Consider the following 15,783-nt stretch of genomic DNA (forward strand, 5'->3'; position numbering starts at 1 on the left):
TTTTACAGTTTTTAATGGGACTGCTTTCATTATTAGCAGATCGGTATAGATGATTGTGTTTAAGTTTCTTTCTGTGGTTGCTTCTATTTGCAGCAATATATTGTCTCATCTTTTTGTTCAAATTTTAAGTTGTGGATGTCTCATTTTGCGTACGGGTAGTTTAATAATCGGTACATGTGACGATATGATTGTTTGGATTGAAATTTTTTAGGTTGATTTCAATTTTAGTTAAGTTGAGTCGTATTGGACTAAGTTAATATTAGTCTTGCTTAGAGTTTATGTCTTAATCAATTGCGGATTAGTTTGATTTAAGGTGGGAAGGCTCTTGATTCCTACCCATGCTATGTAATACGGAGTAATGAAGTAACTGTTGACTACAAGTCAAGTTTGCCGTCAATGTCAATACTGTATGTCATTATTGACTTTTCAAATCTGTTATCATTTCCTGGAAATTATCTTTACAACAAATACAAAAAAAATTAAGTTGCTTCCTTTTTTATGTTTGAAGAAGGGAAGTCATGCTTCCACCAATGATTCAGCTGTGAACCTTCATTTAATCAAATTGATTTTGCAGAAAGTCTACATTCATTCAAAAGGTAACGCTAAGTTTGTTAATTATTTTACATATTTTTACTTGTTTTCTTAATTTGTAGCTTTATTCAAATTCCATTGTTACCTTTTTGTTGAATAGTTGAGCTACATACTTAAATTGACACTGTTTTTTTGTGAAGCATAAATAATTTCTGATGTCTTCTGGAATAATATTATGATTTTCAAATTTGCAATTTTCTGAATGTCTAAGATATTTCATTTTTAATTCCCAATAAATATTTGTGGTTGATGTGGAGTAATTAAGCTAATGAGATTAACATGATGATTGAATTTGTGACAGATCAAGGTCAGAAGGTGGTTCAATTGGCGAAGATTATACAAAAATAAAATGGCAAAGACTCTGAAGCGACACATGCTTACTCGCTTGAAAAAGAAAATGACACCAGCATTGATTCAAAGCAGAAAGAATTCACAGCATCAAATGGTATTAAAGATTAAACTAAAACTATGCAATTTCCATAAGGATAGTTCAAAGATGCAAAAATTCTCAAATTACATTCCTCCCATACCGTCAAACGCAATATTTAATTGAATTTTTGATCCCTACAATTTAGTAGTAAATTGCTAATGGAATTAGCAGTCTATACGCTAATGGAATTAGCAGTCTATACACTTATAAACCGCTAATTCACAATTAGCGATTTAATTGTTTGGTGAAATAATCCCCACAATTGCATGCACAATTTTGTTATCTAACCTCTAATTGAGTTAGCTATCTTATCCTTTATAAAACTACTACTTCAGGTTCGTTTGGCATCACTGTAGTTTTCTGTTTTCTAGTTTTTTTGCTTTTAAAATTAAAATCATGAAAATTTTGAAAAATGAAACTTATTAAAATCATGAAAATTTTGAAAACTGAAGAGTGGATACACCTTTTTCTTGTTTTCTGTATTGATTATTTGAAAAATTGGTTTTTTTTTTTCAAAAAACTTGAAATTAAATACAAAAAGCAATGCCAAACAATCCCTCAATCAACGGTTTTGTGTTATATGATTTTGAAAAAAAAAATAAAAACACAACAAACTTGTTTATGTGGACAGTATAGAGGCAATTTTTTTTTTTTTTTTTTTTTTTTTTTTTTTTTTTTTTTTTTTGGTAAAAGGGTGTAATTCGAGAATTTTAGTATTTTTATTTAAGCATTATCTATGTAAATCACCCACTAAAACTATACCCAAAAAAAAAAAAAAAGTTTGGTTGAAAACAACTTTTGAATAATTCTATAAATTTTAGTTATTGTTGTGCGGTGTGGTTGATGCAGGTAAGGGACAAATACATGATTTTTAGTGGAAGCGAAGAAAATTTTGTTAGAAATGGAGCATGGGTACTTGAAGAAAGCATAGCCTTGTTTCATGGTAAGGCGAATCCTGTCCGCTCTCTCTCAGTTGTTGATCTCAACAACATGAATGTGGAACCACTTCCATGTTATGAAGAGGGATCCTATTGCTTGTACCAAGGCTCTTGGGAGGGAAGAGTTGTCTTGGTAAAAAAGTCTTGTCGTGATGGTAGTCATTATGCAGAATGCTCTTTGCGTGAAATTGTAATAGCCACACAAATGGCTACTCATAACAATGCCCATAAAATATTAGGTTGTTGCCTTGAGACTGATCTCCCTGTTGTTGTTTATGAGTGGATGCCACCTGAAACTCTTCATCATCGTATATTTCTTAATGATACGAATCAAAGCAAAGCAGTACTAGAGTGGAAGGATAGGCTAAGGATTGCGTGGGAGATATCTCATGTTGTTGCCTACCTTCATACGGCTTTTCCTAGGTCCATCATTCACAAGCACTTGAAACCTTCTAATGTGTTCTTGGACCAACATAATGCTGCCAAATTAGGAGACTTTAGTCTTTCTGTATCTATTCCTGAGGATAAAGAATTTGTTGAAGATACAGTTATAACAGGGACTGTCGGCTATATTGATCCTGAATATAATAGTAGTGCAAAAGTAGCTAAGAGTACGGATGTTTATTCGTTTGGTATGCTTCTTCTTGTGCTCTTGACAGGAAAAAGCCCTATTTTCAAGGAAGGATTTTTCGAAGAAACAAGTTTAGATTCCTGGGTACAGGATCGCATAGAAAACGACTCTATCAATGGGATTGTGGATCCTACAATTACTAGAAACGAAGCGACAAGTATTCAGGACATCCAGCTGAGAGCATTTGCACAGCTTGCACTCAGGTGCATCATAGGACAAAGAGACGATAGGCCAACAATGGTGGAGGTTGCAACAGAGCTTAAGAACATGATTACATCCCCTGAATTTATTCCTACCGCCACTAATTTTCAGGTATGTAATTATGACTTATATCACATGCTTGCTTTAGCCTCGTTCAGCTCTAAGCTTTACAGTACTCCCTCTGTCACACAATACAATGCATATTTGGAAAATTTACGGGAATTATGGATAATGAAAATTCCTTGAACCCAATAATCTATATCTATCTATATATATTATTAATAAAGCACAATGGCAAGGCATGTAATCCCGCCACGTGCTGCCATTGCTTATATGGCATCATGTCGTACAACAATACACCAAAGTTGCTACTACCTTAAAAAAGCAGCAGTTTGCTTGACATGCATAATAATGGAGTTTGTTAATTTGGTTGTTTCAGGAAAATGGCCTATACCGGATATTCTATGGAAGTGAAAAATATTTCACACAAAATAGTGCATTGGTTCATAAAGAAAGCATTTCCTTGTTTAATGATAGTGTACACCCTATTCGCTACTTCTCAGTCCATGAGCTCAACAACATGAATGTGGAAATTGATCGGGTTTTCCGGTACTTTTACCGAGGTACTTGGGAGGGGAAAGCTGTTTTAATAAGGATGTCAAATTGTGGTTTCCGTGAAATTTTGGTTGCCACACAGCTGGTTACTCATAATAATGTTCAAAAATTGCTAGGGTGTTGCCTTGAGACTAAACTTCCCGTGCTTGTTTATGAGTGGGTGGCAGCCGAAACTCTAGAAGATCGTATTTTACGTAAAGATGAGAACCACTGCAGACAACCCCCCTAGAGTGGAAGGATAGGCTAAGGATTGCATGGGAGATATCGGATGTTGTTTCCTATCTTCAAACAGCTTTTCCCAAGCCCATCACCCATAAAATTTTTACGCTTAATAATGTTTTTTTGGATCAAGACAACACCACTAAATTGTCCAATCCGGCAGAGTGTACAACAGATGTGAAATCGTTAGGCATGCTTATTCTTGTGCTGTTAACAGGAAAGTACGAAGTGGCTAATTTAGTTAACAACAAAACACTGGGGGACATTCTTGAGATTATAGATCCTGTCATCGTTAAAAATAGAGTGGCAACCACTGAGCTGAGGGCATCTATAGAGCTTGCACTCAGATGCACAAATGGTCATCTGCATCTGGGTTCTAGGCCAATCATGGAGGAGATTGCAATTGAGCTCAACAACATCATTAGATCCCATGAATCTATCCCTAGTACAAGTACTTTTCAGGTATGACTTTCAAGACAAGTGCTTTTATCCTCATCTCGCATTTATGAATTTGAGATGATGTTCCGTAGTTGTTGAGACATATCTTGTTCATCATGCTGCTTTGTATTTGATTAAGCTAATTTTCTTGAATCAGTTAAGTTTTAATTAATTTGTCTAATAAAAACTGTATATACAATCTTCCATATGGTAAAAATATTGCAAAGTTTTGGAAAGGGTAAAAGAAACAAAATTAATCATCTTAAACAATGATCTTCTCCGTGCCGAAACTCGTACATGTGCGGCAAGCTTAGAATACAAGAACAAGAGCATAAAAATATCACATGACCCTTTTATTTTATTTTTTTCTTCTTTTTAACGTATATGTAAATATAGGGGTTTTTTTTTTTATATAATTTTTTTTAATATATAATAAAATAAAAGAATACTTCTAGGGTTTATTTAAATAATTTATGTACTCTTTAAATTGTGCAGTGTTAATGAAACAAAATAAGGTTTTTTAACTTTTCAAATTCTAAAATAAAAATATGAGATTAGGAAAGTTATTTAATAAATAAAAAAATAACTATTTTTTTTATAAAATTTAATATATAAAATCATAAAATATTCTGCTATTACATACGTATTGCAGACTTAGTGGCGGTTTCGAAGTAGATATAGCCGAAGCCATGGCAGCTAGGCATAACATTGGGATTGTATAGACACGCACACACACCCAATAAAAGAGAAATGGTATCACAAGAGAATCACATAATGTATGTAAATCAAGCAATGACAAGAGGGCTATAAGCCTATAAAAGTGTAACTAAATTAGTATGAAGCTTCATTATATGTGTACCTAAAAATGTGAAGAAACTGCTATGACAATTAGAGTTTGTAAATTTCTTTGATTTTTGCAGGGAAGAAATATACACAGGATATGCAATGGAAGTGGAGAAAATTTTATGCAGTTTAAATCATTGGTGCTTCAAGAAAGCTTTTCCTTGTTTCATGATCCTGTGAACCCTATTCAGTACTTCTCAGTTCATGAGCTCAACAGCATGAATGTGGAACATGATCAGATTTTCCCATATTGTTACCAAGGTTCTTGGGATGGAAGAGCAATTTTGGCAAAGCTGCAAAATGCAGTGACCATTGAGATTCAATCGAGTATCTTGCGTGAAATAGTGGTGGCTACAAAAACGGCTACTCACAATAATGTCCAAAAATTACTAGGATGTTGCCTTGAGACCAAAATTCCCATTCTTGTTTATGAGTGGGTGGCTTCCGAAACTCTTAAAGATCGTATTTTACCCATGTATGAGAGCCAGAGAAAGCTGCCACCGTTATCTTGGAAGGACAGGCTAAGGATAGCATGGGAGATATCAGATGTTGTTTTCTATCTTCACACAGCTTTTCCTAGGCCCATCATTCATGGAATCTTGGAGCTTGAAAATATTTTGTTGGACCAAAATGGCTCTGTCAAACTGTCCAATTTTAATCATTTTATTTCTACTCTTAAGGGTGGAGAATTTGGAAAGGATTGTAGAATAGAGACTATTGGTGGTTTGATGGTTCCTGATAATTTTAAAGGTTGTTCATTGGCAGAGTGTGCAGATGTGTATTCATTCGGCCTACTTTTTCTTGTTCTCTTAACAGGAAAGAATTCTTCTTTTCCGTTTACTAGCACAAGAGAGCCCACATCGACTAATCTAATTCACTGGGTAATCAAAGCACTCAGAATGGACCGCATTAGTGTGATTATAGATCCTGCAATCAATAAAAATGAAGTGACAGCCATTGAATTGAGGGCAGCTTTAGGTCTTGCACTCAGGTGCACAACGAGTCTAGAAGGCTGTAGGCCAACTATGGCAGATGTTGCAACTGAGCTCAAATGCATGATTTGTTCCCATGATTCTATCTCTTCTCTTGTGCAATAAATTTTCAGGTATGACTTTTAAGAACAAGGGGTGCCTGTATCCTCATTCATTATTAAAGCCATTGCGAAATGATTATTGTTTGTTGAGATCTATCAATCTATTGATCATGCTGCTTTTTGTTTAATCAAGAAATTATCCTTAATCACCTCTTAGGGATTTTATATTTATTATTTATCCTTATTTTATTTTAAATATATTTCCTAATAAAGTTCATACAATCCTCCAACAGACAATGATTTCAGATTTAGAATTTACGATATTCCTATGCAATTCTTTGTCACCCTTTGTTTCCAGATTTACTATAAGAATCTACATATGGAGTAGTTTGTTGATTTCATTTGCTGTTGCAGAGAAAGGACATGTACAGGATTTTTCGTGGAAGCAAAGAATATTTTATGGAGAATGGAGCATTGGTGCTAGAAGAAATCACTTCTCAGTTGATGAGCTTACCTTGGGTGGGAAAAGCTGTTTGGATAAAGCTGCCAATAAGATTGTTTGATATGGACATCCACGAACTCTCTGACTATATCCGACTGAGTCTTCTTTATGAAGTTGTGATTGCTACACAAGTAGCTACTCGTAGTAATGTCCATAAACTACTAGGTTGTTGCCTTGAGACTAAAGTTCCTGTTCTTGTTTATGAGTGCATGGAAGCTGACAAAATTCTTGAAAATCGTATATTATTCAAAGATGAGAACCAAAACAAACTTCTGCCATTGGAGTGGAAGGACAGGCTAAGAATTGCACTGGAATTATCTCAGGTTGTTTCTCATCTTCACAAATCTTTCCGCAGGCCTATCATCCACGGGTTATTGAGAACTCGTAGTGTTTTCTTGGACCAGAACAACAATACTGTTAAATTGTCCAACTTTAGCTCTTCTGTTACAATTCCTGAGGTAAACAGCTTATGCAAGATTTTACATTTGATAATACTTTGTAGCTTTTATATGGAACCTGAATATTATGAAAACAGAGAAGTGGGTAAGTGTACTACTAGTCTACTACACTGCCAAAACTAACAAGCATGAGTAACGTGATGATACTATCTCAAATCTACACAATATTGTTATGTAATAATGGGTAGATGTGGCAATATGATTGTTTGGATTGTGTTTTGATTGAGATTTATATTGATTTCTACTTTCAAGTTTAGTTAGAGATGAGTCATATTCGACTTTAATGTCAATAAGCTTATTATTATGAATTCATGAATAATGTAATCTTTATTAAACACAATAATTGTCAAAATGAGTTAAGTTGATAAAACTCTTGCTTAGCGTTTTTTGAATAGCACTCTTGCTTAGAGTTTTGTCTAAAGCTGAGTAATCAATTACGGATTAGTTGGATTTAAGGTAGGAAGGCTCTAGTTTTGGGTGGTAGACTGGTAGTGAATGTGGGGTGGAGCTTCTTACTTTTATTAATTATATCAAAATTACATATCCATACTTTTGCTAAGATTAGCTTTTTTATTTTTTTTCCTTGGGAAGTGTGCAACCTCCTTTGTTGCACTTCAAGTCTTCAATTGAAGTACTCCTTCCGTCTTTTTTTTAAGTGTTACACTTTTTATTTTCGATCGTGTTTTTTAAAGTGTTACACTTTCTTTATTGGCAAAAAGCTACATTAAAATATTAAAATATTATATATCTCTTCTCTCATGACTTCACCCAAACCCACTACTAGTTTTTTTTATTATATCTTTCCTCTCACATTCATTGCTTTTCATTAAATTATTAACCTCCGTTACATATTATTTGCAACGATTAGACATTTTCCCTCTCTACTTTATGTCAAATCATTGCAAATAATATGTAACGGAGGTAGTACAATTTTTTAATACTCCAACTACTCCACTTACATCTTATTATATTTAAGTCAATTAAATTGCCTAAAACTATGTGCCGGTCAAAGTGTAACATTTAAAAAAACACGGAGGGAGTACTCATTAAGCTCTTAAAAAAAGTTAACATGTACTCTGTAATAATCGATACGTTAATTGACATAGATGAAATAATGCTCATCAACTTTGACCATTAATATTTGAAATTAGTTTAATATAATAAATATATATAAAACTAATCCAAAAATATTTTACTCCATACATAATTATACGGACTATGTTTTAGGTAATTTTGTCATATACTGTATATATGTTTCAGGTATTGTACATGTTCTATATAGCACTGACAACTATGAATAAGCATGTAATAACTTTCCTTATTTGATACTTGTATTAATTTAGATATACGTGACAAAATCATGTGCAAATCCATTAAAAAAAATCATGTTCAAATCAATGTAATTAGTGTTATATTTTTGTTTTATTTTTTCATTTTTAGGCTCTTATATTACCCTAAGGATTATGTTTAGCATTTTTCATATTCTTTTTTATATCTGGGCAAAAAATAGGGTTAAAATAAGAAAAGTCAAAGCATTGCATTTATTACTAAACATTTAAAAAAAAAAATTGCCTAAAAAAAATAGAAGTATACTCGGCTATACTTAAATTATACGGCTGCATTTGATAATGTAACACTAAAAAAACACAAGGGTAAAGTTGTAACGGACTAACGGTTGACTTCAAGTCAAGTTTTCCGTCACTGTGCACTTTTTATGTCCACTCATTAACAAAAAAAAAAACAAAAGTTGCTTCCTTTATCAAGTTGTGAAGGAGGGAATCCATTGTTCCTCCAATAATTAAGCTATGAACAGCGAACCTTCAATTTGATCAAATTGATTTTGCAGAAAGGCCACAATCATTCAAAAGGTAACGCTAATTTAGTCTATTTATGTTTTTTTGGTGCAAATTTAGTCTATTTATGTTTTTTTGGTGCAAATTTAGTCTATTTATTCATTAACATCTCTCTATTATTTAAATTTGTAAGCTCTATTCTACTCAAAGTAGTTACCTTAAGCGGTATATTCAATCTCCATTATTACCTTTTTGTTGAATAGTTTAAGCTAGATACTTTAATTGATACTTTTTTTATTTTTTCTTAGAATAATTTTATGATTTTCAATTACATTACAATTTTCTGAATTTCCAAATTATATTATTTTTGATTCCCATTTTTTTTTTTTTTTTTTTGGGTGACTGACAGTAATTAAGCATTTAAGCTAGTGATATTTACATAATGATTGAATATTTGTGGCAGATTATACAAAAATAAAATGTCAGAGACTCTGAAGCCAAACATGCTTACTCGCTTGAAACAGAAAATGACTCGTCAAAAGGTACCACTGTTTTAAAGATTAAACCACAACTCTAACGAAAGAAATTTAAGTTTGTTTGATTGAAAAATGAAAATAACTTACATTTCAATAATAATCCTATAAATTTTAGTTGTTGTGGTGTGTGGTTGGTGCAGATCAAGGGCAAATACATGATTTTCAGAGGAAGTGAAAAATGTTATGTTTGGAATGGAGCATGGGTACTTGAAGAAAGCATTGCCTTGTTTCATGGTAAGACGAATCCTGTTGGCCATCTCTCAGTTGATGATCTTAACAACATGAATGTGGAACGACTTCCATGTTATAAAGAGAGATCCTATAACTTGTACCAAGGCTCTTGGGAGGGAAGAGTTGTCTTGGTAAAAAAGTTTCTTCGTCATAGCTACTCTCTGCGTGAAATTGTGGTAGCCACACAAATGGCTACTCATAACAATGCCCATAAAATATTAGGATGTTGCCTTGAGACTGATCCCCCTGTTGCTGTTTATGAGTGGATGCCACCTGAAACTCTTCATGATCGTATATTTCTTAATGATGAGAATCAAAGCAAAGCAGTATTAGAGTGGAAGGATAGGCTAAGGATTGCGTGGGAGATATCTCATGTTGTTGCCTATCTCCACACTGCTTTTCCAAGGCCCATCATTCACAAGGACTTAAACCCTGGACTTGTGTTCTTGGACCAAAACAATGCTGTCAAACTAGGAGACTTTAGATTTTCTGTATGTATTCCTGAGGGTGAAGAATTTGTTGAAGGCATAACACTCACAGGGACTGCCGGCTATCTTGATCCTGAATATACTATGGGTAATAGAGTAGCTAAGAGTACGGATGTGTATTCGTTTGGTATGCTTCTTCTTGTACTCTTGACAGGAAAGAAGCCTTTTTCAAGTGAATATTCAAAAAATCTTGATGCAGATTCTTGGGTACAGAATCGCATAAAAAATAACCGTGTCAATGAGATTGTAGATCCTGCAATTACTAGAAACGGAGTGACAACTATTGAGGACATCCAGATGAGAGCATCTGCACATCTTGCAATCAGTTGCATCACATCAGAAGCAGTCTATAGGCCAACAATGGTGGAGGTTGCGACAGAGCTTAAGAACATGATTACATCCCCTGAATTTATCCCTACCGCCACTAATTTTCAGGTATGTAATTATGACTTATATCACATGCTTGCTTTATCCTCGTTCAGCTCTAAGCTTTACAGTACTCCCTCTGTCACACGATACAATGCATATTTGGAAAATTTATGGGAATTATGGATAATGAAGATTCCTTGAACCCAATAATCTATATCTATCTATATATATTATTAATAAAGCACAATGGCGAGGCATGTAATCCCGCCACGTGCTGCCATTGCTTATATGGCATCATGTCATACAACAATACACCAAAGCTGCTACTACCTTTAAAAAGAAGCAGTTTGCTTGACATGCATAATAATGGAGTTTGTTAATTTGGTTGTTTCAGGAAAATGGCCTATACCGGATATTCTATGGAAGTGAAGAATATTTCACACAAAATAGTGTTTTGGTTCATAAAGAAAGCATTTCCTTGTTTAATGATAGTGTACACCCTATTCGCTACTTCTCAGTCCATGAGCTCAACAACATGAATGTGGAATTTGATTGGGTTTTCGGGTACTATCACCGAGGTACTTGGGAGGGGAAAGCTGTTTTGGTAAAGCTGTCAATTTATAGAGATGAGATCGGGAGTTTCCGTGAAATTGTGGTTGCCACACAGCTGGTTACTCATAATAATGTTCAAAAATTGCTAGGGTGTTGCCTTGAGACTAAACTTCCCGTGCTTGTTTATGAGTGGGTGGCAGCCGAAACTCTAGAAGATCGTATTTTACGTAAAGATGAGAACCACTGCAGACTACCCCCCTTAGAGTGGAAGGATAGACTAAGGATTGCATGGGAGATATCGGATGTTGTTTCCTATCTTTACACAGCTTTTCCCAAGCCCATCATCCATGGATCTTTATACCCTGATGATATTTTTTTGTATCAAGACAACACTGTTAAATTGTCCAGGATCTTTTATTCTATTCCGAAGGGTGAAGATGTGTATTCAGATGTGTATTCATTTGGCATGCTTTTTCTTGTGCTACTAACAGGAAAGAAAACATTTTTTCTATCTTCTACCAGAGGAAAGCAATATGACGAGTGGAATATTTCAGTTGACTGGATAACAAAAAAAGTCAGATTGGGGCACATTAATGAGATTGTAGATCCTGCAATTGCTAAAAGTGGAGTGGCGACAACTGAGCTGAGGGCATCTATAGAGCTTGCACTCAGATGCACAACTAGTCTCCTAAACAGTAGGCCAACCATGGTGGACATTGCAACTGAGCTCAACAACATCATTAGATCCCATGAATCTATCCCTAGTACAAGTACTTTTCAGGTATGACTTTCAAGACAAGTGCTTTTATCCTGATTTGGCATTTATGAATTTGAGATGTTCCGTAGTTGTTGAGACATGTCTTGTTCATCATGCTGCTTTGTATTTGATACAGCTAATTTTCTTGAATCAGTTAAGTTTTAATTAATTTGTCTTATAAAAACTGTTAATACAATCTTCCATATGGTAAAAAATTTTGCAAAGTTTTGGGATATGTTGATACTCCATATATATTTTTTGCTTGAACCATGAGCTGAGTCTCCTACACAGTATTGTCTCGTTTGCACCACCTTTGGATCCTTAGTAATTTCAATTTCTATTCTCTTACAGAGGTAGCTTTTGCCTTTTCTACAGCTATTGCTTTCATCTCCTTCTTGTTACTATTCTATGCTTCTTTCTCTATGTTATTTAGAAGTTTGCTTATGATTCTCAACACTTGTTGACAAAATAGTGTCTTGTACAATGTTGGATCCTTATCTCCATCTCCATGAGCGATTAAATTGAATTTATTCATGAAGGGCTACATACTCATAACTCATTAAAGGTATGTTATTCAATAAACTCGAGTCATGGTGTTTTCATTATTTGTTGATAAGATTTTTGCCTTGTTGATGCTGCCATTACACAAGTGCATTTATAGTTAAATGCACAAAGTTCGCTAAGATTAAAGGATACAAGGTTTAATAAATTTGGATAATGACTGAACTAATACGAATGGATGGTAATAATGTATAAGGGCCAATAAATAGCCCCAAAATGAAAGAGAAGCATCAACTATTTTCCACACATAATTCATATTTATGTTTTTTATTATTAATCGGAATGAAAACTCATTTCAACCAAATATCTTATTTACTTTCATTAGTTGAGCTTGAAAGATAATTTACAATACCCAATATAATAACTCATACAAAACATAACACATGAATTGAGTGCATCATTGGAAGTGTGCTTCTATGACAAGAAAATAAAGGATAATGACGAGAAATCACAAATGAAAGAATGGGGATATAATGGCTTGACATTACAATTGTGTACCTAAATAAATAGTTGGTTATGACAAAATTTTGAGTTATTTAATTTTATTGGTGGTTGCAGGGAGAGGGCATGTACATGATTTTCCGAGGAAGCAAAGAATATTATATGCAGAATGAATCATTTATAGCTGAAGAGAGCAATTCCTTGTTTCCTGGTAGAATTAAACCTATCCGTTACTTTTCAGCTGATGAGCTTTGCAAAATGAATGTGGAATATCATAGAATTTTCTGGAATGAAGATAGCAACTGGTATCGAGGTTCTTGGGAAGGAAATGTTGTCTTGGTAAAGCTCCCAAAAAGAGTTGCTTCTGATGAGGCAGAAATGCGTTTTCTGCGTGAAATTTTGGTTGCGACACAGATGGCCAATCATAGTTATGTTCAAAAATTAGTAGGATGTTGCCTTGAGACTGAATATCCTGTTCTTGTTTATGAGTCAGTGGCAGGGGAAACACTTGAGGATCGGATATCACTCAAAGATGAGAACCAAACCAAACCAGTATTAGAGTGGAAAGAAAGGCTAAGGATTGCATGGGAAATATCTCAAGTAGTTTCACATCTTCACAATGATTTTTCAAGACCGATCATTCACGGGTACTTGGAAACAAATAACATTTTCTTGGACCTGGATAACACTGTCAAATTGTCCAACTTTAGTCGTTGTATATCTATTCCTGAGGGACAAAATGATGATTGCGTAAGAGTGGAACAATGTACAGATGTGTATTCATTTGGTATCCTTTTTCAAGAGCTCTTGACAGGGAAGTCTGTTGAGTGGGTATATGAAAAATTCAAAAGGATTCCCTCAAGTAACATTGTAGTAGATCCTGCAATCGCTAAAAATGGTGTAGTCACCACTGAAATGACTGCTTCTATAAAGCTTGCCGTCAAGTGCAGAACAAAAGTAGACAAAAGGCCAACCATGGTGCAAGTTGCAACTGAACTTGAGAAAATCATCAGATCATCTGGCCTTCCAAACAACAGTTTTACTTCTTAATTGATGTACTTTGATTATTTCCTCATGCTTTATGTTTGTGTAATTGACTAATTGTGTTTTCAATACTTTAAGTTGCATTTAAAAGTGGTTGAAAAAATGTAAGTATATGTTTATCTAAGACAATAGTGCCTTAAAGTTGTATAACTTGTGATATTTAGCATGCAGTATATTATCTTTTTTTCTTCTATTACAGGTTTAATTCTTAATCAATCAGTAGATTTCTACTAAAATTTGTTCTATCAATTAATAGACGCTCCTTTTTTAATTAATCAATTTGTAATGCCATTAATTCAGCTGATGCAGGATCTTTCATTTCATAGTTCATACACTCTTATATCATGATTTAATTAGGTTACTCTCTTTGTTTGATCATTCTGTTTCAGGTATACCTGATGTTTGATTGACAATTTGACATTCAATGTTTATCACCTATACCAGCTTTTAATTTAATCATCCCGTCAAAAAAAAAAAAGCTTTTAATTTAATCAGCAAAATAATTAATTCTCATCTTATTATGATGACTTGAAATATATCTCATCTTATATATTCGTCCTCTACACACTAATCATATCATATAACTAATATATAAACCTAAACGTTTAGCCAGGCAACGAGGCATCGATATTGGCGTTCCAATTTTTCGCTAAGTGTCGTGCCACGTAGGATAGAGTTATATAGAATTCAATTTGTAGGATAAAAAAGTTAGTTTAGAATTTTATTTTCAATCAAATTTGGATAGAATTTTAGGTTAAAATTATTAATTTAGAGTTTTATTTTTGATAAAGTACCAATATTTCATATGTAGAAATTGAATTATAATTTTATTCAAAAAATAATTAGATTATAACTCTCATAAATTATCATATAAATTTATTTTTTGTATGATAATATCTGTTTAGAGCGAAGGAATTAGTTCAAAATGTACCACAGCCATTGTTTATAATACATTCTAATCAATTAAAATAATATACTTCACAATCTAATATAATTTTATTACTGTGTAAACCTGTCAATCAGGTCGGATCACGAGTCATTTCAGACAGGGTCATTATTTTAGGTTACAGGTCAAGAAATATTTTTCACCAATATTATTATTATTAGTCATTACATATATACAAGTTTAAATCGTCACAAAAACACATCAATTCCTAAAAAATTTTGTATCAATAATATGTTTTAAGATTTGACATATATATTAAAAAATTTCTTAAAATTCAATAAACAACCCGGGCATCGCACGGGCACAAAACTAGTGAAATATAAATTGGATGTTTTCTTCAGATGACTTGGGATTTAATCTGTTTGAGCTGATATATATCTTATAATCCGAAGTCAATCATAATTTTCCCAACAATGACTTGGTTGAAAGGGTACGATTTTTCATTTTTATTTATGTCTTGGATGTCCTTTAACGTGTGGATGTATCTAAATACTTCATTATATATATATATATATATATATATATATATATATATATATATATATATATATATATATATATATATATATATATATATATATATATATATATATATATATGGGAGGGATCCGGTGAGAATAGGTCCATATGTGAGAATTCATACTTATATGAGAACTGATTTAAAATTTAGAACATGTGAGTAAAATTTTAGAACATGTGAATAAAAATTTAGAACATGCGAGTTAAAATTTAGAACATGTGACTCAAATTAAAATTCTGAACATATGAGTAATAAATTAGAACATTTGTGTGAGTAATATGTTTAGAACATCTGATTTTAGAATTAGAACAAGTGATTAAAAATTTTAAAAATTTGCTTTATGAAATTTTAAACATATGAGTAAAATTTAGAACATCTGACTTAAGATTATGAACATGTGAATAAAAATTTAGAACAAACTGATATAGAATATAGAAAGTGTGACTAAAGAATTTAGAACATACGTGTAAAAAAAAAATAGAACATACGTTTTAAAATCTAGAACATATAATTAAAAATCTTAGAACACATGTTTTAAAATTTAGAACATATAAGTTAAAATTTTGGAACAAGTTATTTAAAATTTATGACATCAAACTTAACTAATTTATGGTTTAGAACATGTGAGTACTAAATTAGAACATTT

At 33.0% G+C, this 15,783-nt stretch overlaps 2 protein-coding genes and 1 long non-coding RNA gene across 4 annotated transcripts; all 3 read left to right on the forward strand.

Annotated features, from left to right (window-relative positions):
* Positions 1-464: 464 nt before the first annotated feature.
* On the forward strand, positions 465-4,781 carry LOC145555569 (non-functional pseudokinase ZED1-like). 2 transcript variants are annotated; one of them, XR_014091509.1, is made up of 5 exons: positions 465-596; positions 893-1,036; positions 1,871-2,902; positions 3,231-4,087; positions 4,716-4,781. XR_014091509.1 is itself a non-coding variant. In XM_081617307.1 (4 exons), the coding sequence occupies exons 2-4, from the start codon at positions 941-943 to the stop codon at positions 3,633-3,635; spliced, it is 1,533 nt and encodes a 510-aa protein (XP_081473433.1). In that variant the 5' UTR covers positions 465-596; positions 893-940; the 3' UTR covers positions 3,636-4,316. The 2 variants fall into 2 exon arrangements, 1 of the variants encoding a protein (XP_081473433.1); XM_081617307.1 differs by lacking the exon at positions 4,716-4,781 and having other exon boundaries at positions 3,231-4,316.
* A 778-nt stretch (positions 4,782-5,559) lies between these two features.
* LOC145555570 (uncharacterized) lies at positions 5,560-7,155 on the forward strand. The gene is made up of 2 exons (XR_014091510.1): positions 5,560-6,011; positions 6,354-7,155. It is a non-coding gene; the product is annotated as an uncharacterized LOC145555570 (long non-coding RNA).
* Positions 7,156-8,634: 1,479 nt separating this feature from the next.
* LOC145555571 (uncharacterized) lies at positions 8,635-13,864 on the forward strand. The gene is made up of 5 exons (XM_081617309.1): positions 8,635-8,767; positions 9,156-9,234; positions 9,369-10,382; positions 10,711-11,649; positions 12,745-13,864. Exons 2-5 carry the CDS (start codon positions 9,172-9,174, stop codon positions 13,675-13,677), a joined length of 2,949 nt encoding a protein of 982 aa, XP_081473435.1. The 5' UTR covers positions 8,635-8,767; positions 9,156-9,171; the 3' UTR covers positions 13,678-13,864.
* The last annotated feature ends 1,919 nt before the right edge of the window (positions 13,865-15,783 follow it).

Source organism: Chenopodium album, chromosome 8 (assembly GCF_948465745.1).
Source record: "Chenopodium album chromosome 8, dcCheAlbu1.1, whole genome shotgun sequence".
NCBI classification, from domain to species: domain Eukaryota; kingdom Viridiplantae; phylum Streptophyta; class Magnoliopsida; order Caryophyllales; family Amaranthaceae; genus Chenopodium; species Chenopodium album.

What these genes read in the sequence shown, in the direction of transcription:
- LOC145555569 (XM_081617307.1), top strand. Translation starts at nt 941, where the DNA reads ATGGCAAAGACTCTGAAGCGACACATGCTTACTCGCTTGAAAAAGAAA. An exon ending in AGAATTCACAGCATCAAATG is followed by an intron (nt 1,037 to 1,870) that starts GTATTAAAGATT and finishes TGGTTGATGCAG; the next exon opens with GTAAGGGACAAATACATGAT. An exon ending in CTACCGCCACTAATTTTCAG is followed by an intron (nt 2,903 to 3,230) that starts GTATGTAATTAT and finishes TGGTTGTTTCAG; the next exon opens with GAAAATGGCCTATACCGGAT.
- LOC145555571 (XM_081617309.1), top strand. Translation starts at nt 9,172, where the DNA reads ATGTCAGAGACTCTGAAGCCAAACATGCTTACTCGCTTGAAACAGAAA. An exon ending in AGAAAATGACTCGTCAAAAG is followed by an intron (nt 9,235 to 9,368) that starts GTACCACTGTTT and finishes TGGTTGGTGCAG; the next exon opens with ATCAAGGGCAAATACATGAT. An exon ending in CTACCGCCACTAATTTTCAG is followed by an intron (nt 10,383 to 10,710) that starts GTATGTAATTAT and finishes TGGTTGTTTCAG; the next exon opens with GAAAATGGCCTATACCGGAT.